Below are 26278 nucleotides of genomic sequence, written 5' to 3' on the forward strand. Positions count from 1 at the left end.
GATTTTGTAAAGGACATTGATGACCCCATGAATGGGGTCATCAACCTGTAGACAGGTTGCCCCAGAGGCAAGGCAAAGTTTGGATGGTCTCCCAGCTCTTGCACCAAGGATTCATGCATCCAGGCTCTCAATATTGAACTTAGAACCAATCCCAACAAACCTTCATTTGCATCAAAGCTTTGCTTGGCTTTAAAGGGAATTGTGTAATCTCTGAGGCCAACTTGGCAGGTATTCATTCTCCAGCACTCTGTCCCACCATCCCAATGTGCCTCTGTCATTCTGCAGGTGCAAAGTGCTGATCAAGGGTGAACAGAAATTCTTCCCGGCTGATCTTTATGGTGCACCCCTGCTCATCTCTTAGCCTCCTCCTGTTAGCAATACCACATGCTCCAGGTTAGACTTCATCTACACCACTAGAATGAGAGAGGCACTCGCATTCTGTGCAAGCAAGCTGATCTCTAAAACAAGAACCTGTGAGCACCTCTACCCAATTCAGGTAGCTGATGCCAAGAGAAGTGTATGGGCTCTTCTCTTCGTGTTCCAAATATGTCATTGGGAGCTGGAGGCAATGACCAAGTTGCAGAAAGCTTCTATCCCACGGAGAAGCAGTGACAGCATCACAAACTCAACATCCTACAGGGAGTCTGTAGGCATGTACATGAATGACAATAAAGAGGGGTGGAGATTGCTGTCTGTCTGTCTGGGTCCCAGTTCTATAACCAAACAGGTTTCTCCAAGCATGGGTCATCTTGGCTTGAGATTCTTCTCCTCCTTATTGGCCCAATTATTAAGACCCCAGCTTCCCTCATATTGACCAAGGTCCGTGTGATGACAGTGAGTGCCTCTTGTCTTCCAAGCACAGCCATCAGCTTAGTGATTATTACACCTCCTTCAAACACAATCAGGGAAGCAAGACCCAAGACAGGAATAATAAAATCAAACACTTTCTTATCACATTGAATCACTACAACAACCTATAAGGCAGGAACCCTTCATCATATCCTTATCTTATATAGGAGAAGCCAAAGCTTGGAAAGATGAAGCAACTTACCCCACAGCCATGGCAGAAGCAGGATTAGAAGCCACTAGTACCTATTTCTAAGACCCACCTTCCCAGAGTCATAAGAGGGAACATTGTAGGTCACATCCAGCCCACACACTTGTCCTGTTTGACCCACAAGTGTTCTATAACAGTTATGAATCAGTAAGATGTGATTATAAATTGAGAGTTCACTTTCTTTAAAATGCCATATTCAACTTTTTCTTTTTTAAAAAAAAGCTATAACTGGGAGATCTGGCCATGCAGAGATGTCAAAAATATTGTTTAGGACTGACTACTGATTGTCCTTTCTAAATGGGACAATCAATACCCTATCTAAGTGGGACAAAATACCCTATTTAAATAAGACTTGTATAAATGGGACAAGTCCCCACCTATTCTGCATAACCCACAGCCAATTTCATTCATTCATTTATGTGCCCAGAGAATCCCTAAGGATTGTGATGCCATCACTACTTCCAACTGCTTCTCCATGGGATAGGAGCTCTCTGCAGCTTGGCCACTGTCCCCAGGTGAAAATGACATATTCAGAACAGCTCAGAACTTCCCCATCCTTCTACACACCTCCCTTGGCACCAGCCACCTGGATACAAGGAGGTGCTCAGAGGTTCTTGTTTTAGAGACTACCTTGCTTGCACAATTGCCATTTGAATGGTGCCCAAATTTGAGAACATGTAAGTGGCTCTGACCTGAGTACTTTCCAGAGTCACTTCTGGTTATTTCTCTTCTTTATCCTAGGTAGGAAAGAACAATTGAATTAAGTCAAGTTCTTTCCCGCTCCATGAAATGAGTGACAGACAAAGATGTGGCCAAGTTATCCAAGGATTTCTTGTTAATGGAGATGTTTATGCTAGAGAAAATACAGGAAAGGGGGCCTAAAGTAGGGATTGCACCACCACAGAGCTTTGCAATGACTTAACTCATTTTTCACAGAATTAATAATTCAGATCCTACAGTGTTTCAGCTAGAAGTGGCCATAAACTTCAGAGAGTTTAACCAACCACTTCTGAAAATGGGGATTGATCCTAGGAAATGCTACCTCCACTTTAAGCCATCTCGCCTCAGCAAAATGAAAGCTGTTAGATGATTTCATATCTTCATTAAAACCATCAAAGCAGAAACACACTGCAAAGAGGCTGCCAAGGCAGAGAACATTTCCCCATGCTTCAGCAGCTTTGGGAAAGTCAGAGAGATTCAGATTCTGACTATCTCGCAGGAAGGTGTTATCATGTTCAATTCTGCTTAAGGGAAGCCACACTCACAAGGCCCTTAATTTTGGCAGTGTCATCAAGGCAGCCACCTCCCCACACATGTTGATGAGGCTGGAACAAGAATGAGAAGCAGGGTGGCTCCCATTGAGTGACACATCCCTTTTCTGGGTTGGAAGAGGGCTAATTTCACCTTTAACAGATCTCAAGAGGTTATCTAAGAACTCTGTATTTATAAAAAGGGCCTCAAAGATCTCTAGAAATGAGGAATCTGCCATCTCCCACCTATTTGGGAGTGAAGACTCCAAGCTACAGTAGAACATAATGTTCTTTTCTTTGGTTAGTTTAGGGACATCTATAGATAGACAGGACCAGTCAAGCCAGGGGCAGGTATTGGGAAGTATATTTGGTTCAGACTCCAGCCTGTCACTTGTAAGGAAGAGCCTGAAAGACAGCAAGTCCTTAATAGGAACTTGGGCTGGGCACAGTGGCTCAGGCCTGTAATCCTAGCACTTAGGGAAGCCAAGGCAGGAGGATTGCTTGAGCCCAGGAATTGGAGACCAGACTGGGCAACATGGTGACACCCTGTCCCTAAAAAAATACAAAAATTAGCTGGGCATGGTGCCTCGTGCCTGTAGTTTCATATTAGGGAGGCTGAAGTGGGAGGATCGCTTGAGCCTGGAGGGTCAAGACTGCTGTGAGTCATGATTGTGCCACTGCACTCCAGCATGGGCAACAGAGCAAGACCTTGTCTCAAAAAAAAAAAAAAAGAAGAAGAAAGAAATACTATCACATCATCAACCTCAGCAGCAACACTGCTACCATCATCATCATCATCACCAATGCTGTCTTTCTTGAGTCCTCTCTCTCACAACTTGCCCATGCAATCATCAGCAAATCCTGCCACTGTCCCTTCAAAGTGTATCCAGCATCTGTCCCCTCTCCCATCTCTCTCCACCACTACTGCTGCAACCACTTTTGCAACAGCCGCCTAACCAGTTTTCCTCCTTCCATCCTTACTGCCTTACATAACAGCCCAAGAAATCCTTGTAGAGTGTAAGTCAGATCATATAATGCCTTAACTGAACACTAGCCAATAGTCCCACATTTGCTCAGAGTAGAAGACAAAATCCTTGCAAAGGCCTACGAGGTCCTGCACCATGTGGCCCCTGTTACCTCTCCAAGTTTATTTCCTATCCCTTGTGCACTTCTTGGGCACTCCACCCGGGACACACTGGCCCCTGGGTTTTCCTCAAACATGCCAGCCACCCTCTGTCCTCAGGGCCTTTGCACGTGTGCTGCCTCTGCTAGAACATTCTTCTCCCAGATCACAGCATGTTTTGCCTCCTCACTTCCTTCAGATCATCACTCAAATATTGCCTTCTCTGCTAGGCCTTCCCTAACCACCCTGTTTAAAACTGCAACACCCTCCCCAGACCAAGTATTCTTTCTCCTCCTCCCTGTATTTTCTCCATGGCACTTACCACCATCTGACATAGATATGTTTGACTTACTTATTTATTGACTATCTCCTTCCTACCGTGTAGAAAAGTAAGCAGCATGAAGGCACAAATTATTGTCTGTTTTTTTCGTTCCTCTCTCCCCAGTGACTATGTGGCTGACACACAGTAGGTGCTCAATAAGTACCTACTGATGACTGAGTCACCAGCATCTACATTCCATATTCTTTCAGAACCAGGTGTGGCAAGCTTAGTAAAGGGGTGGACAAGTTTGTAGCCCCGAACAGACTCATCAATTCCTAATCATCCCTCATAGCTAAGAGTATTCGCTCAACGCATATTTATTGAGCACCCACTGTGTGCCAGGCACCTTTCTGAGCCTCAGGGATACAGCCATGAATAAGACAGACAAGGTTCCTGGTCTCTAGGGGAGTTTTCAGGCTAGGGGCGAAAGAGTAAATAAAAGAGAAAATGAACACAATAATTTCAGATGTCAGTGAGAAGTAAGAAGTAAACAAAGCAAGGTGGTGAGGAAAGATAGAGAGTGGTGAGGAGGTGAGCCAGCCTACACTAGGTGGCTGAGAATGGTCTCTTTGAGGAGGTAACATTGGACCTGGGACCAGCATGATGAGAAGTAGCCAGACCTGAGATGCTCTGGGGGAAGAATGATCCCTGTAGAGGAACAGCAGATGCAAACACCCCAAAACATAGGCACCAGCTCTCTTGAAAGCCTCTTTGGCCCACCCTGGGTGGGGGCCCCTCCTCTACGACCCCACAAATGCTGGGAGCTTTCTCTCTCTCTCAGTAAGTCTGACTACTGAATTTCTCTGTACCTTCTTCTCTTTGAAAGAGAGATTAATTCTCTTTCTCATCTTCATTTCTCCAGGGCTTAGCACATTGCCTGGCACATAGCAGGTGGCCAATAAATTCATGCGGAACTAAAGTGATCTGAAACAACTTTTTTTTTTTTCCTGAGATGAAGTTTTGCTCTTTTTATCCAGGCTGAAGTGCAGCAGCATGATTTCAGCTCACTGCAACCTCTGCCTCCAAGGTTCAAGTGATTCTCCTGCCTCAGCCTCCCGAGTAGCTGGGATTAGAGACGCCTGCCACCACACCTGGCTAATTTTGTATTTTTAGTAGAGACGGGGTTTCACCATGTTGGCCAGGCTGGTCTCGAACTCCTGACCTGAGGTGATCTGCCACCTTGGCCTCCCAAAGTGCTGGGATTACAGGTGTGAGCCCCCACTCCCAGCAACCACTTTATTTTGTGATTCGACTGTAAACAGAGGTAAAATCATGAAGTGAATGTATTTAGAAACAGCATCCCTATAGGGTCCCCCTCCTCATTAGCCCCCGACCAAAAACATCTCTATCCAAGGAAATCCTCTCTGGCCATTGAGGTCCAAATAACATACCACCTCCTCCAGGAAGCTTTCCCAACTTCCCCTAAATGAATTTTCTCTCCTTTCCATGCTACTTACTGTAGCTCCCCTTGTATCTCTAATATGGTAACTATTCTCATCTGACTTGTGTGCAAACTTTCCATGAACATCTAATAGCCTCACCAAACAGTGAAGAGCCCAGAGGCTCTATGTTATATTCATCTCTGTGTCCTCAGCATGCTGCTCAATAAAGGTATGATGAAGAAATCAATGGCCAATAATGACAACTAACAGGCTTTTAATACCTCTCCTGTGCCACAGATGTTTCGAGCACTTTTATGTGTAATTGTTTATTGAATCCTCACAGCAACCCTATGTGGTAGTCAATATGATTAGTCCCAGTGTGCAGATGGAGAAACCGAGACAGAGAAGCCACTGGTTGGCACACACACACCTTGCATGTGGTGGAGCTGAGATTCCAACATATTCCTTCTGATCTCAGAGTTCGAATTTTTCATAGCTATGCTGAAACTGCCTTCCGTAGTTGTTTCTGCAACTTTATCTCCATTTTGAGTTCATGCTTGGAATCTGGGCTTCTCTCTCTCTCTCCAATAAGATCTGTCTTTGTATTGCTTCCTAAAAAGCCCTTGTGCCACTGTGAGGCCTTGCTTCAATGCCCACTCATCTCTCCATCAGCCTCAGGGTTGATCTGGGGTTCCTTCACCCAGCAGCAAGCACTGAGGCTAGGGAGCACCCTGAGCTGGAAGAAAGCCATCTCCCTTTAATTGGCCATCAGCCCTATTAAAGGCAAGCTTGGGAAGCCCTGTCATCATAGACACCCTCTGCATTGCCTCTGTTAACAATATAAGGGAATTTCCAGGGACCATTTTTCCAGGGTTTTCTTTTACACAGTTAAAAGCACACAAAGAAGTTGCATTGTCTTCCGCTCTTGATCCGGTGAAATTAAACGGCCTGAGAAAGCAAAATTGACATTCTACCCTGCCTTGTGTGTAAGTTTCATGGTTTGTTTGTTTGTTTGTTTTTTGGTGGAGTCTCGCTCTGTCGCCCAGGCTGGAGTGCAGTGGCACTATCTCGGCTCACTGCAAGCTCTGCCTCCCGGGTTCACGCCATTCTCTTGCCTCAGCCTCCTGAGTAGCTGGGACTACAGGTGCCTGCCACCACGCCCGGCTAATTTTTTGTATTCTTAGTAGAGACAGGGTTTCACCATGTTAGCCAGGATGGTCTCAATCTCCTGACCTCGTGATCCACCTGCCTCGGCCTCCCAAAGTGCTGGGATTACAGGCGTGAGCCACCGCGCCCGGCCCATGTCATGTTTTTAAGCCTCACGTCATGTTTTCCAGAATGGAAGAAAAGGTGTTTTGCATCCTGAGATTTTACAAAAGGGACATCCTGTCTCACGTGAGCCTCGAAATTAAAATAAAGAAGAGCCTTGTGCCACTGTCTCATAAATTGCTGATTCCCTAGTGAAAACAACTTTATCTCTGACTTTTGTGACACTGACGCCTACAGATACGTAACAATCTATGTAGATGTGATAATTGTGGAGAATACTGCTGACTTTCCACCAGTAAGAATAATGAAGAAATCCATTGTAACCCTGTGAGTTGACATTGTCTTTTAAATGCCCACCACACCCTTTATTCAGGGAACCTGGTTCTTGGGAAGGCTACACTCCCTTGCAAATATTGCAGGTCAAACTCTCCTCTTAGTGCTCATATTTGTTTTGAGTTTTCTTTTGGCTCATCTCTCCCAATCACTAACACATTAAAGAAACCTGAAAAGCAGCATGACACGTATGTTTATTGCGGCACTATTCACAATAGCAAAGACTTGGAACCAACCCAAATGTCCAACAACGCTAGACTGGATTAAGAAAATGTGGCACATATACACCATGGAATACTATGCAGCCATAAAAAATGATGAGTTCATGTCCTTTCTAGGGACATGGACGAAGCTGGAAAACATCATTCTCAGTAAACTATTGCAGGGACAAAAAACCAAACACCACATGTTCTCACTCATAGGTGGGAATTGAACAATGAGAACACATGGACACAGGAAGGGGAACATCACACTCCGGGGACTGTTGTGGGTTGTGGGGGGAGGGACAGCATTAGGAGATATACCTAATGCTAAATGACGAGTTAATGGGTGCAGCAAAACAACATGGCACATGGATACATATGTAACAAACCTGCACATTGTGCACATGTACCCTAAAACCTAAAGTATAATAATAAAAAAAAAAGAAAAAAAAAAAAAGAAACCTGAAAAGCTAGAAACAGTCTCACTCTGTCACCCAGGCTGGAGTTCAGTGGTGCAATTATAGCTCATTGCAGCCTCGAACTCCTGGGCTCAAGTGATCCTCCCATGTCAGCCTCCCAAGTAGTTGGGACTACAGGTGCATGCCACCATGCCTGGCTAATTTTTGTTTGTTTGTTTGTTTGTTTGTTTTTGAGAAGAGGTCTCCCTATGTTGCCCAGGCTGGTCTCCAACTCCTGGGCTGAAGAGATTACCCAGCCTCGGCCTCCAAAAGTGCTGGCATTACCACTGCAGCCAGCCCCATCATTGGATTTACTTAAGCTGAGTTTTCAACAAACTCCAACAATATTTCCCATAACGTCAGTTGTGTGCCTCATCTTGGTAATTTTAGGTACTACACAGACTTACTAAATACCACCAAATCACACAGTGAGATGTATTATCTCTCCTTCTTCACCTTCATTCCTTCTGATTACATCAAGGAGAAACATCTCACATTGATATTGATATTTCTTTAACTGCTCTTAGTAGTGTCCCCTAGTATCCTCTTTTTTTTTTTTTTTTTTTTTTTTTTTTTTTTTTTTTTTTTTTTTTTTAATTGCTTTTTTTTTATTTTTGATTTCCTACTTTTTTTTATGTATCTTAATGTGTCCCCCCCCCCCCCCCCCCCCCCAGTTATTTCCCTTCTTGTTATTCTCATTTTATTTATAAACATGGTTTTTTTTTTTTTTTTTTTTTTTTTATTTTTTTATTATTGTACTTTAAGTTTTAGGGTATATCTGCATAATGTGCAGGTTTGTTACATATGTATCCATGTGCCATGTTGGTGTGCTGCACTCATTAACTCGTCATTTAGCATTAGGTGTATCTCCTAATGCTATCCCTCCCGCCCTCCCCCCAACCCACAACAGTCCCCAGAGTGTGATGTTCCCCTTCCTGTGTCCAGGTGTTCTCATTGTTCAATTCCCACCTATGAGTGAGAACATGCGGTGTTTGCTTTTTTGCCCTTGTGATAGTTTGCTGAGAATGACGGTTTCCAGTTTCATCCATGTCCCTACAAAGGACATGAACTCATCATTTTTTATGGCTGCATAGTATTCCATGGTGTATATGTGCCACATTTTCTTAATCCAGTCTAGCATTGTTGGACATTTGGGTTGGTTCCAAGTCTTTGCTATTGTGAATAGTGCCACAATAAACATACGTGTGCATGTGTCTTTATAGCAGGATGATTTATAATCCTTTGGGTATATATCCAGTAATGGGATGGCTGGGTCAAATGGTATTTATAGTTCTAGATCCCTGAGGAATCGCCACACTGACTTCCACAATGGTTGAACTAGTTTACAGTCCCACCAACAGTGTAAAAGTATTCCTATTTCTCCACATCCTCTCCAGCACCTGTTGTTTCCTGACTTTTGAATGATGGCCATTCTAACTGGTGTGAGATGGTATCTCATTGTGGTTTTGAATTGCATTTCTCTGATGGCCAGTGATGATGGGCATTTTTTCATGTGTTTTTTGGCTGCATAAATGTCTTCTTTTGAGAAGTGTCTGTTCATGTCCTTTGCCCACTTTTTGATGGGGTTGTTTGTTTTTTTCTTGTAAATTTGTTTGAGTTCATTGTAGATTCTGGATATTAGCCCTTTGGCAGATGAGTAGGTTGTGAAAATTTTCTCTCATTTTGTAGGTTGCCTGTTCACTCTGATGGTAGTTTCTTTTGCTGTGCAGAAGCTCTTTAGTTTAATTAGATCCCATTTGTCAATTTTGGCTTTTGTTGCCATTGCTTTTGGTGTCTTAGACATGAAGTCCTTGCCCATGCCTATGTCCTGAATGGTAATGCCTAGGTTTTCTTCTAGGGTTTTTATGGTTTTAGGTCTAACATGTAAGTCTTTAATCCATCTTGAATTAATTTTTGTATAAGGTGTAAGGAAGGGATCCAGTTTCAGCTTTCTACATATGGCTAGCCAGTTTTCCCAGCACCATTTATTAAATAGGGAATCCTTTCCCCATTTCTTGTTTTTTGTCAGGTTTGTCAAAGATCAGATAGTTGTAGATATGTGGCGTTATTTCTGAGGGCTCTGTTCTGTTCCATTGATCTATATCTCTGTTTTGGTACCAGTACCATGCTGTTTTGGTTACTGTAGCCTTGTAGTAGAGTTTGAAGTCAGGCAGCGTGATGCCTCCAGCTTTGTTCTTTTGAGTTAGGATTGACTTGGCGATGCGGGCTCTTTTTTGGTTCCATATGAACTTTAAAGTAGTTTTTCCAATTCTGTGAAGAAAGTCATTGGTAGCTTGATGGGGATGGCATGGAATCTATAAATTACCTTGGGCAGTATGGCCATTTTCACAATATTGATTCTTCCAACCCATGAGCATGGAACGTTCTTCCATTTGTTTGTATCCTCTTTTATTTCATTGAGCAGTGGTTTGTAGTTCTCCTTGAAGAGGTCCTTCACATCCCTTGTAAGTTGGATTCCTAGGTATTTTATTCTCTTTGAAGAAATTGTGAATGGTAGTTCACTCATGATTTGGCTCTCTGTTTGTCTGTTATTGGTGGATAAGAATGCTTGTGATTTTTGTACATTGATTCTGTATCCTGAGACTTTGCTGAAGTTGCTTATCAGCTTAAGGAGATTTTGGGCTGAGACGATGGGGTTTTCTAGATATACAATCATGTCATCTGCAAACAGGGACAATTTGACTTCCTCTTTTCCTAATAGAATGCCCTTTATTTCCTTCTCCTGCCTAATTGCCCTGGCCAGAACTTCCAACACTATGTTGAATAGGAGTGGTGAGAGAGGGCATCCCTGTCTTGTGCCAGTTTTCAAAGGGAATGCTTCCAGTTTTTGCCCATTCAGTATGATATTGGCTGTGGGTTTGTCATAGATAGCTCTTATTATTTTGAGATATGTCCCATCAATACCTAATTTATTGAGAGTTTTTAGCATTAAGGGTTGTTGAATTTTGTCAAAGGCCTTTTCTGCATCTATTGAGATAATCATGTGGTTTTTGTCTTTGGTTCTGTTTATATGGTGGATTACATTTATTGATTTGCGTATGTTGAACCAGCCTTGCATCCCAGGGATGAAGCCCACTTGATCATGGTGGATAAGCTTTTTGATGCGCTGCTGCATTCGGTTTGCCAGTATTTTATTGAGGATTTTTGCATCAGTGCTCATCAAGGATATTGGTCTAAAATTCTCTTTTGTGGTTGTGTCTCTGCCCTGCTTTGGTATCAGGATGATGCTGGCTTCATAAAATGAGTTAGGGAGGATTCCCTCTTTTTCTATTGATTGAAATAGTTTCAGAAGGAATGGTACCAGTTCCTCCTTGTACCTCTGGTAGAATTCGGCTGTGAATCCATCTGGTCCTGGACTCTTTTTGGTTGGTAAGCTATTGATTATTGCCACAATTTCAGAACCTGTTATTGGTCTATTCAGAGATTCAACTTCTTCCTGGTTTAGTCTTGGGAGGGTGTATGTGTCGAGGAATTTATCCATTTCTTCTAGATTTTCTAGTTTATTTGCATAGGGGTGTTTGCAGTATTCTCTGATGGTAGTTTGTATTTCTGTGGGATTGGTGGTGATATCCCCTTTATCATTTTTTATTGCATCTATTTGATTCTTCTCTCTTTTCTTCTTTATTAGTCTTGCTAGCGGTCTATCAATTTTGTTGATCTTTTCAAAAAACCAGCTCCTGGATTCATTAATTTTTTGAAGGTTTTTTTGTGTCTCTATTTCCTTCAGTTTTGCTCTGATTTTAGTTATTTCTTGCCTTCTGCTAGATTTTGAATGTGTTTGCGCTTGCTTTTCTAGTTCTTTTAATTGTGATGTTAGGGTGTCAATTTTGGATCTTTCCTGCTTTCTCTTGTGGGCATTTAGTGCTATAAATTTCCCTGTACACACTGCTTTGAATGTGTCCCAGAGATTCTGGTATGTTGTGTCTTTGTTCTCGTTGGTTTCAAAGAACATCTTTATTTCCGCCTTCATTTCGTTATGTATCCAGTAGTCATTCAGGAGCACATTGTTCAGTTTCCACGTAGTTGAGCAGTTTTGAGTGAGTTTCTTAATCCTGAGTTCTAGTTTGATTGCACTGTGGTCTGAGAGACAGTTTGTTATAATTTCTGTTCTTTTACATTTGCTGAGGAGAGCTTTACTTCCAACTATGTGGTCAATTTTGGAATAGGTGTGGTGTGGTGCTGAAAAAAATGTATATTCTGTTGATTTGGGGTGGAGAGTTCTGTAGATGTCTATTAGGTCCGCTTGGTGCAGAGCTGAGTTCAATTCCTGGATATCCTTGTTAACTTTCTGTCTCGTTGATCTGTCTAATGTTGACAGTGGGGTGTTAAAGTCTCCCATTATTATTGTGTGGGAGTCTAAGTCTCTTTATAGGTCACTCAGGACTTGCTTTATGAATCTGGGTGCTCCTGTATTGGGTGCATATATATTTAGGATAGTTAGCTCTTCTTGTTGAATTGATCCCTTTACCATTATGTAATGGCGTTCTTTGTCTCTTTTGATCTTTGTTGGTTTAAAGTCTGTTTTATCAGAGACTAGGATTGCAACCCCTGCCTTTTTTTGTTTTCCATTTGCTTGGTAGATCTTCCTCCATCCTTTTATTTTGAGCCTATGTGTGTCTCTGCACGTGAGATGGGTTTCCTGAATACAGCACACTGATGGGTCTTGACTCCTTATCCAATTTGCTAGTCTGTGTCTTTTAATTGGAGCATTTAGTCCATTTACATTTAAAGTTAATATTGTTATGTGTGAATTTGATCCTGTCATTATGATGTTAGCTGGTTATTTTGCTCATTAGTTGATGCAGTTTCTTCCTAGCCTCGATGGTCTTTACAATTTGGCATGATTTTGCAGTGGCTGGTACCAGTTGTTTCTTTCCATGTTTAGTGCTTCCTTCAGGAGTTCTTTTAGGGCAGGCCTGGTGGTGATAAAATCTCTCAGCATTTGCTTGTCTGTAAAGTATTTTATTTCTCCTTCACTTATGAAGCTTAGTTTGACTGGATATGAAATTCTAGGTTGAAAATTCTTTTCTTTAAGAATGTTGAATATTGGCACCCACTCTCTTCTGGCTTGTAGAGTTTCTGCCGAGAGATCCGCTGTTAGTCTGATGGGCTTCCCTTTGTGGGTAACCCGACCTTTCTCTCTGGCTGCTCTTAACATTTTTTCCTCCATTTCAACTTTGGTGAATCTGACAATTATGTGTCTTGGGAAAACACTGCAGGCTTGGAACATTCCAGCCACACTAGAGAGCAAAAATTCAATTGCAGTGTTTGTCTTCAATCTAACTTATTTTTATGATCGCTTTCTAATTATGGCAAGTGTTGCCAGTTTTCCATTTAGGGTGGCTTTAAAATAAAGTTGCTTTTAAACAATATTTATTTTAACTATACTTGCACAGTATGTGATAGATTTGCAAATCCATAGCATATATTTAGAAAGATACACAAAAACAGGTACCTATGGTTGCTTCTGGGAAGAGGAACTTCTTGGCTGAAAGACTAGGTAGAAAGGAAGGGATTAATTTTCTCTGAATACCCTTTGTCACTTTTGAATTGCACAATACAAATATCTTTCTTTTCTTTTTTTTTTTTTTTTTTCCTGAGATGGAGTCTTGCTCTGTTGCCCAGGCTGGAATGCAGTGGCGCTATCTTGACTCACTGCAACCCCTGCCTCCCAGGTTCAAGCAATTTTCCTTCCTCAGCCTCCCAAGTAGCTGGAACTACAGGCACAGGCCACCACGCCCAGCTAATTTTTGTATTTTTAGTAGAGATGGGGTTTCACCATGCTGGCCAGGCTGGTCTCAAACTCCTGACCTCAGGTGATCCACCCACTTTGGCCTCCCAAAGTGCTGGGATTACAGGTGTGAGCCGCTGCACCCAGATGAATATCTTGTCTATTCTAAAATATATAAACTGAAGGGGAAAACTTGTTCTTTGTGATAAATTATAATTTTTAAATGGGCTAACTTAAGCAAAAAAATTAAGAAGGTCAGACGAGATGGCTCACACCTGTAATCCCAGCACTCTAGGAGGTGGAGGCAGAAGGATTGCTTGAGCCCAGGAATTGAAGACCAGCCTGGGCAACAAAACAAGACCTTGTCTCTAACAAAGGATTTTAAAAATTAACCAGATGTGTTGGTGCACACCTGTAGTCCTAGCTACTTGGGAGGCTGAGGTAGGAGGATCACTTGAGCCTGGGAGGTTGAGGCTGCAGTGAGCCTTGATTGTGCCACTGCATGATTCTCAAAAAAAAATTAAGAAAATAATAGTAGAGGTCATGCTGGGCCTTGGCAAATGCCATGAAGGTGGCACAAGAATGTCTGAAATCTGAAAAAATTCTCCCTCCCAAATAACCATGCCACCATTTGGAAGGCAGTGTGAGAGGTCCTTTAGCTTCCACCTAGAGCAGACACTTCTGGCTTTCTCACTTGGGGAGTGTTCATGGTGGCTGGTGGCCATGGGCACTGAGGTGGAGCCATTGTCAGCTCCTCTGATTTGAAAAGCTTAGGAAGACACCCAGTGGACCCATGCCCAGGAAATCCATGTGATGCTCAGGCTCCAGATCACCCGAGCCCAAACCTGTGTCTCATGTGCCCTGGAAAAACATACTTAATAATAACTCCCCTGTCCCCTGTCTTCACCCGGTCCCCTTATCCCACTGAGAAAGCCGTTGGGAGCATAGCATTGAACTAACAGCCCAGCAGTGTAGCTTGACAGGCAGCAATTACCTCAGAAGCACAAGGTCATTTCCCCTCCCGGGTGGCTTTTACCCACCTCGTCAAGCTGCTTGTGAACCTCACAGTGCTTCAGCCCAGCCATGCAGCCCATTAGGAGAACAAAGTGGCAGCTGAACTGGCCTACAGCAGCCTGGCACCAAGCCTGGCCAATGGAAAGCATTTGACAAATGAATGGATAAACCTGCACTGGAGTTAGCTCCAGCAGAGACAGTGAGTCCCACAGGTTTAGGTAATCTGTGTGACTTATTATTTCTGAGTCACTATCCCCCAAAGCCCCATCTCCCTATCACCTGCCCTGAGCCCTCACAGGTAGAGATGACCTCTCCTCAAGTCCTCCAGGGGATCTGATCAATAGGGAGCTGTGTGCTCCCACCCCCTCCACACCCACCCTGTCACTCAATCATACAGGAATGATTCATAGAGGTCTAACCAAAGTTATTCTACAGCCCTGCACACCAGATACACAGAATGTTACCAAAGCATTACCAAAGCATGCAGGTAATAGCACCTGTTGGGCATTGACGCTGCTTCAAATCCGTTAGGGCCCTTTGGATGTGTCTCCAGATATGTGCAAGGTACGGCAAGTGCCTCTGTACAGCAGGCCATGAAGGACATGCCCACCCTCGCATCTTATCTCCTATGAGTACCAGTCCCACACCTTCCCTAATTTCAGGATAGTTGCTTTCAGGGAGATGGCATGGGTAACATTCAAAAATATAAAATGAATTCAGCTCCTGGACCAATCTGAAGAGAGCCCTGCTGGCTACAGAGATGAAGCAGGGTCTAGTCACTGGCTCTTTGGAAGGTCCAGAGAGTCCAGGTTAGGCTGGGGAAGCCAGGTCTCCCAGGCAGAGGGCATTTTGGGAATCAGTATGGAAACATCCTGTATCTTCAATCTAAGACACCATCAATCATAAGATACATGCTACTTTTGGAGATGTTAAAGACGCTTCTTAGAATCTCTCAGTGGTATTTTCACATGTTAACATCCAAAACAGGCTTAACAATGTGTGTAGCTGGAAAGTACTGGGGCTGTCGGCATCTTCTCCACCTAAAATGCTCCTGTAACAAGTGATAGGGTTTGGCTGTGTCCCCACCCAAATCTCATCTTGAACTGTAGCTCCCATAATTCCCATATGTTGTCGGAGGGACTAGGTGGGAGATAATTGAATCATGGCAGTTTCCCGCATACTGTTCTCGTGATGGTGAATAAGTCTCACAAAATCTGATGGTTTTTTATGGAGTTTCCCCTTTTGCTTGGCTCTCATTTCTCTTTTGCCGCTGCCATGTAAAACATGCCTTTCTCCTTCTGTCACGATTGTGAGGCCTCCTCAGCCACATGGAACTGTGAGTCCATTAAAACTCTTTTTCTTTTTAAATTACCCAGTGTTGGGTAAGTCTTTATCAGCAGTGTGAAAATGGATTAATAGACCAAGGCTTTGGGGTAAGCCTGTTCTTCATTGCAAACTCTTGCCAGTCCTTCTCAGCTCCAACGGGAAGGGAAACCAGCTCTTCAAAAAACTTCCTTGAGCAATGACAGTTCTCGTTGCCCATTCTGAATGTTCCACTGTGCCTGACAAGAACTGTACATTTGCTGGCACTAAGTATTATATCTACAGCATGCTGCAAGGCTGACAGAGTGCTGCAAGACAAATGGGGGTGGTTTATGGACTCAGTGGTTTCATTTAATCATAGTGTGTGATGTTCGCCTGGACCAAGACAGGAAATTTCCATATAAAGGCCTAAGTCTGCATAGGTGCTGCAATTGTGCATACAGATGCACATATGTGGGTGTGCACATACATTCATCTATGTGCACACCCAATGAGCACAGATCAGTCTGTTTCATGTGTTGATCAATTTGTTGAAAGATGATAAATCTGTCTGCATTAACTACTTCATGGCAGGAGGCCCCTTACCTTCTGCCTTTGATTTTATTTTTTTCTAAGGTTTGCATTTCCAGAATTGGGCTTTGCAATTAGAATATGATTTCTTGAAGAAAATTAACTTGATAATACGATAGATCTTATTCTGTGCTTTTTATTCTCTTTCTTACTTAGACTGTTGCCTCTGGGGCAAATATTCTGTCTTCTTTGCTTTGCACCATTCCAAGAACATCATCGATGCTGAACAAATAAATAACCAGAGTTGTGAAGTGAAGTCTGAAATTTACAGAACAGGCTCATCTATCAAAATTTGGACACCAGAACACAGAGTCAATTATCACGTATTAACTTGCTCTTGTTGGCATTTCAATGCATTTAGAAAAGATACACTTCCTCCACACACACATTCCCCTGTCATACTGAAACACTGGCAAAATTGAAAACACTTCAGACATATCTCAGCTTTCCCTGTGACTCTAAAAACTACTACACACAGCAAAGCTTATATCTGTTTATAAAAGATGACCCTGAGGAGTCTATTTCACATCCAAACTTTCTTAGAATGGAGGGCATCCTAAAGATAACCTTAGATTTGGAAAAGCATTTTCATGTAGATAGTCTTACTTGATTTTTATAAGGTTGCAAAGCAGTTCAGGCATCATTGCCATCTCACAGGTGAGCAGACTGACACCCAGATACGTGAACTGACTTTCTGTTAACATGGAAGGAGGGAAGGAAAGAGAAAAGGAAGAGAGGAAGGGAGAAAGGAAGGAAGGGAGGAAGGAAGAAAGGAAGGAAGGAGGAAGGAAGGAGGAAGGAGGGAAGGAAGGAAGGAAGGAAGGAAGAGGCAGGCAGGCAAGGAGGAGGGAGGAAGGAAGGGAGGGAGGGAGGGAGGAAGGAAGGAAGGAAGGAAGGAAGGAAGGAAGGAAGGAAGGCAGGCAGGCAGGCAGGCAGGCAGGCAGGCAGGCAAGCAGGAGGGAGGGAGGGAGGGAGGAAGGAAGGAAGGAAGGAAGGAAGGAAGGAAGGAAGGAAGGAAGGAAGGAAAATGAGAAGGGAAAGGGGAGGGAGGGAAGGAGGAAGGGAAAGGAAGGAATAAAGAGGAAAGTATGGAACTATCTTTATAGCAATTGATTAATTCCTCAGCCTGATTTAGTAACAGCAGCAGCATCAGAAACTAATATTTTTAATACTAACAGAACTAATAGTGATAACAGGAGTGTTGTAGTAATTCGTAGCAATAACAGTAGTAACATTACTGCCTTATATTTACATATCATAGAATTTTCCAGGGCAATTTCATGTACAGTTTTGCATTTATTTTTCACAACAATTTCTAGGATAGTTACTACAGGTCCCATTCCATGATGAGGAAGCTGAGACTTGGGAGAATCACCTTTCTTCAAATCATACAGCACCTAGGTGACCACCTCTGGTCTTCTGACTGTGGGTCCTGTCCTGGTTCCCTCATTAGCCTGGTGTTGCTTTGCCCACCTGTCCAAGCAGCTAGGAGATCCCATCCTGCAGCTCTTACCCTGGGGAGGAAATGTGGGTGGGGGACAACCCAGGCCAGATACATAGTTGAGGTAAGCATCAGAGATGGCATTGCAGAAAGACAACAAATTGGAGAGAACCCACTGCAGAAGGCTGGGCTCTCTGGTGGTGGCCTGAACTGGACTGGTTCCCAAGAGGGGGATCAGGCTAAGGACAAGAAGGTGCAGACTCTGTCTCCTGGTCTCTCCAAATGATGGTGTCTTTCTGGCTATATCACTCGGCCTTTAGCTTTATCTCCATTTACCACAGAAAGAAGCCCCTCCTTTGGGTTAAGGGTAAAGCTTTTGATTTTTCCACTATCTGGATTTCAGCCTCCTGACCAGGAAGTTATCACCAGGGGCTTTGATGTGGGCAGAACATACTAAGATCCACACTGCCTGCAACTCTGCACCTCCCCGTTTGGAAAGCACAGTCCACTCCAATGGGTGCAAGGGTTCTTCGGCCATGTCTGCCCAGTGGACCCTGGCTTTATGATGGCAAGCTGTGAACTGACAAGGCAGTGGACAGAGAGCGGAACATCCTGTCACCCACTGTACATAGCTCATGGAATTCAGGAAGAAAGTGAGAACATGGGTTTTAAAAGATTCCAGAAATCCCCATGATTTCTGCAGTTAGTGCGTATGACTTGGCCATAATAAAGAGAAACGTACATAAATGTTCTTTACATACAGAAAGATGTTCTGGAGGTTATGGAAACAGCATCTAAGTGGGGTAGTATTACCCTGCACAGAAATGGCAATCCACAAGCTAAACACTTGACTCTAGGGGTGTGGATTTGTAACTGAAAAAAGCACAAACCACACAGCACTTTCCTGGCACTGGAGCCTCCCAGCCTTCCTGGTCAAGCAATGGGGAGAGGGCAATTACGACCAGACCTCTAGGATAGTCTTTTAGAAATATAAAGTGAGGAAAGGTGGTAGAGGGGGAGAGAAGAGAGAAGCAGAGCTGTCAGCATGCTTGATGTTAAATAAAACCTACCAAGACTCAGCTGAGAATTTTAGCAGAATCCAAATGTGCTAAAAAAAAAAAAAAAAAAAAAAAAAGGCAAAAAAAAGGCATGGCTCCCATCTCTAAGGTTCACAGCTAAGCTTGCTTAGAATCACACATGCCAAGGTTAAAAATAAAAAGCAGCCATCCCTGAATGACATGGGCTCCAGGATGGAAGCCTGAGGTATGCTGTTTAGTGGTGGAAGGAAGAGAGGGGAGGGAGGAGAGTCTGGGTGCAGGGCACAGGTATTTATTGGAGGGCACACTATCTGAAAGCCAGATGCTCAGAATTTGCTGTTTTGCACTGAAAAGGCACTTCGCATTGGCAAAAGGTTTCATAATGATCTTCAGATTTTCCATCGAGGAAATGCTGGCCTGCATTCGAATGTGGTCATGGCTGACCCACTCCAGGCTCTGCTGTTCAATGTGTTTGCCTCCTACATCCCGGGGTCTGGCTCAGACAGTGTCCACGTGCATCTAGACGGGATGCCCATGAGTCACAGCTTGGAAAGCACAGTGGGCTATTGGCATTGGCATGAAGCCATATCTTCCACTCTGTGCCACCCTACCCTATTAACCAGACATCATGGTGCTGGGGCCACCCACAGGCTAGCTAGCCCCTGGTTGGCTGCAATGGGGACAGACTATGTGTCTGCCTGCTAAGGATGATGCATGACCCACTCGTCCTCACAACTACAACCATTGTGAGCCAGGAGTAACTTGCAAAGGTGCTAAATCAGGCCTGTGGTCCCCCTACTTTTGGTAAATCCAGGGCCCTCTATTATAAGACCAGTGGGGTCCTCTTTCTAATGAAGTTGTCCCTTGTCCAATATGCATATGACCTCTACTGCCTAAAGCTGTAGATAAAAACAACAGATTTAGCGTCAGCTACTGTGTCAGCTACCATGTTACCCCTCCCCAACGTCATTACCGTGCAGATGTTTCTAGAAAGTCTTCAAAGGGTCAGGTGAATGGTGAGAATTCTGTGACCTATGTGTTAACAGGGAGCCCGGACATTACACCACCCACATGTGGGCCAATCCTATACTTCAGCACCACGCAGGGCTGGGGAGGCAGATGGGCATTGAGGAGTGGACGCTGCCACCTTACAGAAGCTTTGGTCTGTGCCTTGACACCCCCAGTGGGGATAATTCTCCTCCCTGGAATGCATGGGAAGCATAGACAGTCTATGCATGACCAGCCGCCCCTAGGACCCTTGCTAGCCTTCACCCGCAGTGGCCACCTTCAAATTCCACATTTTGGCTGCTGGTTTAGAGGCATCACTTAAGGTGAAGTGCCTTTTTTACACCTTTAAGGCACTTTAGAAAAGCCTTGGAAGGTATACAAGGCAAGGACTGCTTTCCTGCCCATTGGGATGGATGAGAAAATAGAGGCTGATAGAGTTTAAGAAACTTGCTCAAGCTTAAGTGACAGACCCAAGACTCGAATCCAAGGCTCTTTCCACTACTCAAAGACCACCTACCAGGGCCAGAGCTACTGGGGGTCTCAGCCCCGGTACAGTAGCAAATACCTGGGTTTGAGATTGAGACTCCCTAAGGCATCTTTCTTACTGGAGACCTCTGGGGATGCACTGTCATTTGGCCTGAACTCTGGGGACCTTTCCCAAACAGAGCCTTGCTGCAAGGGGTCTCTGAACTGCCTTCCCTTTCTCAGGGTCCTTCAGGTGCTGGGTACCAGCAAAGACCTACAGAGGGTCAGGATGGGGCAGTGTTCAGGCAGCACAGGTCCTCGCCTGTCCCTTCCTTGGGCACCCTAAGGGCTGGTCACAGAGGGAGTTAGCCCTTTAGCTGACACTTAGGTTTGACTGGAGATAATCCTTTTCCAACGACTCCAGTGACAACAGGGAACGCCCTTTTCAGTTCCAGAAACTGCCCGTCTAGATTATCAGTGGGAAGTTCTGTAAAATTCTGCTATAGCCCCCCATGGCCCCACGTGTCAGCCTGAACCCATACAATGAGTTGGGTTAAAAGAAAGAGAAAACACAAGAGACGGATGGCTCTCCCGATGGAAGCGATCAGAGACCCGGCGCACGGAGCGGAGCTCCTGGTCCTTACCTGTACCAATCCAGCCCGCGGCCGTAGTTCCTGTCAAAGAAGTGGGGTTCCGTGCCCAAGGCCCGCACGTCCGGGTGCACTCGGATAAACTCTAGCACGGCCCGGGTACCCCCCTTCTTCACGCCCACGATGAGGGCTTGGGGCAGCCGCTTGGTACCCAGCTTGGGTGAGCCGGAGTGGTTGGAACCGGAGAGGCTGGAACCGGAGAGGCGAGGGGCGGGCACGGCGGCCGCGGGCGCGCTGGGAGCGCTGGGCTCGCTGGGCGTCGGCCCGGAGGGATCACAGGGGCGGGACTTCTGGAGAAGTTTCTGGCCGCCCGCGCTGGGGCCGCGGAGGCAGCGAGGAGCGCCCAGGAGGCGGCTCCGACCCAGGTCGTCGCAGCAGCACAGGAAGCTGTAACACAGGTAAGTGCAGGAGAGCGAGAGCGTGAAGGCGAAGAGCAGCCTGCGCGCCCTCCGCGGCTGAGGTGGCCCCGCGCGGCCCAGGACCCTATAGGCCATGGCTCCATGGGCCCGCGCCGGGGGTCATGGTTTCCGAGGGGGCACCGGCGGCTGAGCTGCTGTGGCCCTGCGGTCTCCTAGAGGGCTCGCGTGGCGCTGCCACGGCCGCGCGGGTCGGGCGTTGGGGGCGCCGTCTTCTCCGGGCGCTGCTGACCAGGGTGCGCACCGTGCCCCGGGGTCCCGGGGGCAGCGGCTCCTCGAGGAACAGGCGGTTGCATTTCCAGCATCTCCCGGTCCTAGGCGATGGGGCTCCGGGCAGCCGGGCGGCTCGGGCCGTCCCAGGCTCTTACGTGCGCCGGGTTCGGAGCGCGCCCAGCGCCCGAAGCCCCATTCCTGATCCTCGGAGCGCGGCTCACGAAACGCTCGGCGGCGGAGCGGCTGTGCGGGCTGGCGGGTGGACCGGACGGTGGCGCTGGCGTCGGCCGCGATCTGGCTCTTCGGGAAATGCCGAGCGGAGCGCGCTGCCGGCTCTATTTAAGGAGTCGCCTGACGTCAGCCGCGCGGGTCCCCCGAGCCCGCGCCGCGCCCGGGGACCTGGCCCGCCCCCTGCGCCCCCACTGTCTTACCCTCCCAGAAACACAGCACGCGGGCCCTCCCCACGCAGGCCACTCCCTACGGAGCCCCAGGCCAGCTTTGGGGCGGTGAAGCGAAGGTGTCAAGGCATAGTACTCCTCCGGGAGGCTGGACACCCCCACCACTCTGGCCTCTCGACACCCAGGGACAAGAACCTAGGTCGAGATCGCGCCGACATCCAGACCAGACAGACCCAGACGCAGACGCGGGCACCCTGCCCTGATGCGCGGTCCCACCACCCTGACCCGCACACGCACGCACAGGAACAGAAGCACACGCGCCCTAGCCCGGACACACCCCCACACCCACGCGGGGGCGGGGAGGAGAAGTCCCCTAACCTGGGCCCAGATACACGGACAGGGACACTCCCCCCGCTCTCGACATCTCGCCAAATAGAGACACACAGCCCGGAATCGGACACCGAGCGCACGCACGCCCAGGACTGGGACACGCGCTGTAGACGGGATGGGTGGAGGAGACGAGCGTGAGTGAGATTCCGTGACTATTCACCCAGCTTCTTAGCCCCCCGCGCGCTGACTCACACCCCGGCGGCTCGCTCTGTCTCGCACCTATGAGGCACGCGCGCACCCCAACCCACTGTCACCCCACCTCTCTCCGGGCCTGCCGGAGAGCGAGCCCCGGAGCGGCAGACTCCGCGTCAGGAGGGTTCCTCTCTTAGCAGCCGCCGCCTAGCGGTAGACTGCTCCCGGGGAGCTGTCCAGGGTACTAGAGGGTCGCCGAGGGCTGAGTGCAGAGGGCTTCTTCACACAGAGACACTAGGAGGAGGAAATAGAGTACAAGGAGAACGTATCCAGGAGCAATTCCACTTCGAATGATTCCTAAGTGAATGCCTACAGGACAGTTCTCGGTGACCATGTCCAGAACAGGCACAAGTGACGATCTCCAGTACTTCCCTGAGGGACCACACTGGTACCTTGGATCAGAACCCTGCATCAGAACAGGCCTAAATGGCCATGGCTAAGAACACAGCTGAGTTGTCCTTCAACAACAATGCCAGTGCCAATTCACCATGTCCGGGTGTCCACAAAGTGAGTGCCCTCCACCACCACCCCGCCATAGAATGTCCAGATGACCACCATCACCCCCACCCTAATCAGGGTATGACTGACTTCCTTCCTCAGGCTGTAAACTGATCATTAGGTTCTGTGGATCTTAGCCCAAACCAGAAAATATTTTGTCCCCAAACTAGTTCCATCCCTAGAAACCTTAAACCAATTCTACAGCAGATAATAATAATAGCTGCCAACTTCGTATCAAGAACCTGGCATGGGTTAACTGATTAAATATTCACCACAACCTATGAAGTTGTTACCATTACCCTGGCATCACTTTGCTGTCTTAATTCTAATAGTAGCTAGCATTTATTGAGTGCTTGTTTTGTGCGAGTTATGCGCTAATCACTTGACATGCACTACCTCATTTGTCTTTGGAGATGGGTATTATTGTAATTCCTAATCTACAGGCAGTGAAAAGAAGATTTAACAAACATATACACAGTAACTGGCAGAGCTGGGATTAAACCCAGGCAGTCATGACTCCAAGATTCAAGCTCTTAGTTACAGCACTTTGCCGCTTCCTAACTTCCTTTGACCATTATTCATATAATTCCATCCTAGGCTCCTCTCCTGGATGTAAGCTAATTTGTCTATGTCTCTTCTAAAATCTCACAACTGGGACTGCATGAGGAATTTCAGATATGGATTGAAAAGTTCAACAGGACTCTCACCTCTCTTTTGTAAGTTCTATTTCTAGTAATGCCACCTAAGACTCCATTATCTTTTTCTTGTAGCTATATCATACTGCTGACATCTCAAACTTGCAGCCAAGTAACATCTCTAAATGTTTCTTACAAGTGCTGCTGATTAAGGCACAGCTACCCCATACTGTGCTTGTACAGTGGGCCTTTTTGGACCCAATATGTAGGTCCTTATAGATTTGACTTGATTACATTTCATTTTGTCTCATCAGTTCACTGCTCCAGTTTTTTTCAAATGTCTATTTGAAGTCAAACCACGAGGTAGCTTTCATTTATTCAAAAATAAAAAGTAGAAATATTGTATCCCAGCTTTGCCCTTTATTCCAGGTGTACTTTGGGCAAGTGGACCCCCTTTGAGCCTCAGCTTCCTCAGCTGTAAAATGGGAAGTTATGATTCACCTTAAATGCCTCTCAAAGTTTAGATGTTGTGTAATTCTATGATTCCATTATCCAAAGCATGAACCACTCGCTTGGCATCATGTAATTTCCACAGTTGATCACAATTTAATTAATTCCTCATTCTAATTGTTAATAAAAATGTCAAAACAAATATACTTAAAGGAGTTCTTCTTCTTCTTTTGGGTGATGGGAACTATCTCACTCTGTTGACCATGCTGGCATGCAGTAGTGCAATTATAGCTCATGCTGCAGCCTCCACTTCCTGGGCTCAAGGGATCCTTCTGCCTCAGCCTCTTGGGTAGCTAGGACTACAGGCATGTGCCACCACACCTAGGTATTTTTTTAATTTTTTGTAGAGATGAAGTCTTACTGTGTTGCCCAAGCTGATCTTGAACTCCTGAGCTCAAATGATCCTCCTGCCTCAGCTTCCCAAAGTGGTAGAATTACAGACATGAGCCACAATGCCTGGCCTGAAAGGAGCTCTTATATATACTTTGAACAATTATTCACATCATGAACCTGCTATTTTTGTATTCCATTGTTACAATTACAAGGTTAAATGTGGAGTCATCTGCTGTGATGAGTACTATTTCCCTTAGAAAACAAAACATGAATATAATGATTTCTCATAATTCTGTGCTTGGCTTAATTTTTAAATAATTTTTAATCTTTGAATTCGAAAACTGTGATATCCCTGGGTACTCACATATACCAAAGCCAGGAAGATTTTCCTCTTCAAATTTCCAATCAGAGTAATGACTGACTTGGATAGAATTTTTTAGGAAGTGAGACAGTGGACATACCTGCCCGTCTCCTATACCTTTATCTGTTTACAGTAGCAAACGTGATTCTGCTTTGGGGGTATCAGGTAGGATTATGTTGGTGGTGTAGTTTGTCAATTAACACCCACTTAAGCAAGGTATATGTTTATTTTTGTATCACATGAAAGTCCAGATGAAGGTACTTCAGGGCTTGTATGGAAGCTCCAAAGTGTTCGGAACCCAGGCTGCCTCTGTCTTGTTACTTTACCATGGATTTCCTCCATTCTAAAGTCACCACATAGTCTACAAAGACTTATTCATCTACAGCCAGAATGTTCACATTCTGGTCATTAGTAAATATGTAAAGACATGCCATATCTCTTTAAGGACATTTCTTGGAAGTTGCCTGTATTATTTCAACTCATATTCAATTTGACAGCATTTTATCATTTGACTTTCTAGTCAAGAGATGCTTGACTAGAAGCATCTCTAGCTTCAAGAGATGCTTCAAAATGTAGTCTTGATTCTGGATGGCTGTATGCCTGGCTAACACTTTGAGATTTTGTTATCAAGAAAGAACTAAAGAATGGTTATGGAGGACAACTAGTAATCCTTACTATCCTTGGACAAACAGTTTTCCCTCTTTTATTCCCATGTGGTTTGTATGGGTTGAACATAGTTCAAAGACAGGTTTATGACCAAGCCTGACATCATCACTTTCTAATTATGTTTCAAGGACTGAAAGTAACTCAAATATTTCTAGTGAGAATTAACCACACAACTTTTGTTAAAACTATTGGAAAAGAGAAACTTCTTTTTCTAAGATGATGAATTAATCTAAAATAAGCCTGACGCTTTCAATGGTCATCTCTGCCATCAAGAGGAGAAACTGACAATAAAGCCAATGAAGAGGAGAGCAGAACTGATGGAGGGAGAATTAGATTCCCGATAATATCCCTTGAACCTCTGAATCTAGCCATGCTGAATGCATGGACCCTGGACTTTATTGCTCCAGTGATTAGCTATCTTTCTGTTAGCACTTGCAACTGAAAGAGTGCTGACCAATACAAAAAACAAACAAAAAAAGTTGCTCCCTCAATTGCAAGGAATAGGTACCATTTTAATAAAAAGTGGTGGAGGTGAGGGGGGCTTATTTTGAAGGATATGCACGTATCAGGACTGCAACCCTTCCAAATTCGAGACAGTCATAGGATCCAGTTACTTTCTTCAACTTCTCTACTTTTCTTGTATCTTATTTATTTTGCTTCTCATTCTTAACTGCCATTGCTCTTTATTTATGAAATAGTAAGGGTTACTAGAAGTGAAAAAAAGAGATTTGGGATAGCTTACACAGGAAAGGAACTTTGGGGTAGCTCACAGAATTAAGAAGAAGGCTGGAGAACTGGGCTCAAATAGAATAGCAACCACAGAGCACATTACACTCTCTTTTCTTTTTCTGAGTCCATTTATCTTTCGCATTAGCGTTCTCTTGAATCTTCCTTCCCACTCTAATGCCCTGCATTCAAGACTTTGAATTTAAAATTATAAAACAGGAAATTTTCTTCCCCTTCAGTCTTCGGGACTAATCAAGCCTTGTTATTCAGTTTTATTTCAGTG

The 26278-nt window shown here is 45.2% G+C and overlaps 1 protein-coding gene across 1 annotated transcript in view; it reads right to left on the reverse strand.

Annotated features, from left to right (window-relative positions):
• Positions 1–21628, reverse strand: part of HS3ST2 (heparan sulfate-glucosamine 3-sulfotransferase 2) — a 108010-nt gene extending 86382 nt beyond the window's left edge. Inside the window, exon 1 of the mRNA XM_003261440.3 lies at positions 20652–21628. Coding sequence (XP_003261488.1) covers positions 20652–21151 — 500 coding nt within the window. The 5' untranslated portion in view covers positions 21152–21628. The remainder of the gene's footprint in view (positions 1–20651) is intronic.
• Between the last annotated feature and the right edge of the window lie 4650 nt (positions 21629–26278).

Source organism: Nomascus leucogenys, chromosome 2, assembly GCF_006542625.1.
Source record: "Nomascus leucogenys isolate Asia chromosome 2, Asia_NLE_v1, whole genome shotgun sequence".
Taxonomy (NCBI): Eukaryota; Metazoa; Chordata; class Mammalia; order Primates; family Hylobatidae; genus Nomascus; species Nomascus leucogenys.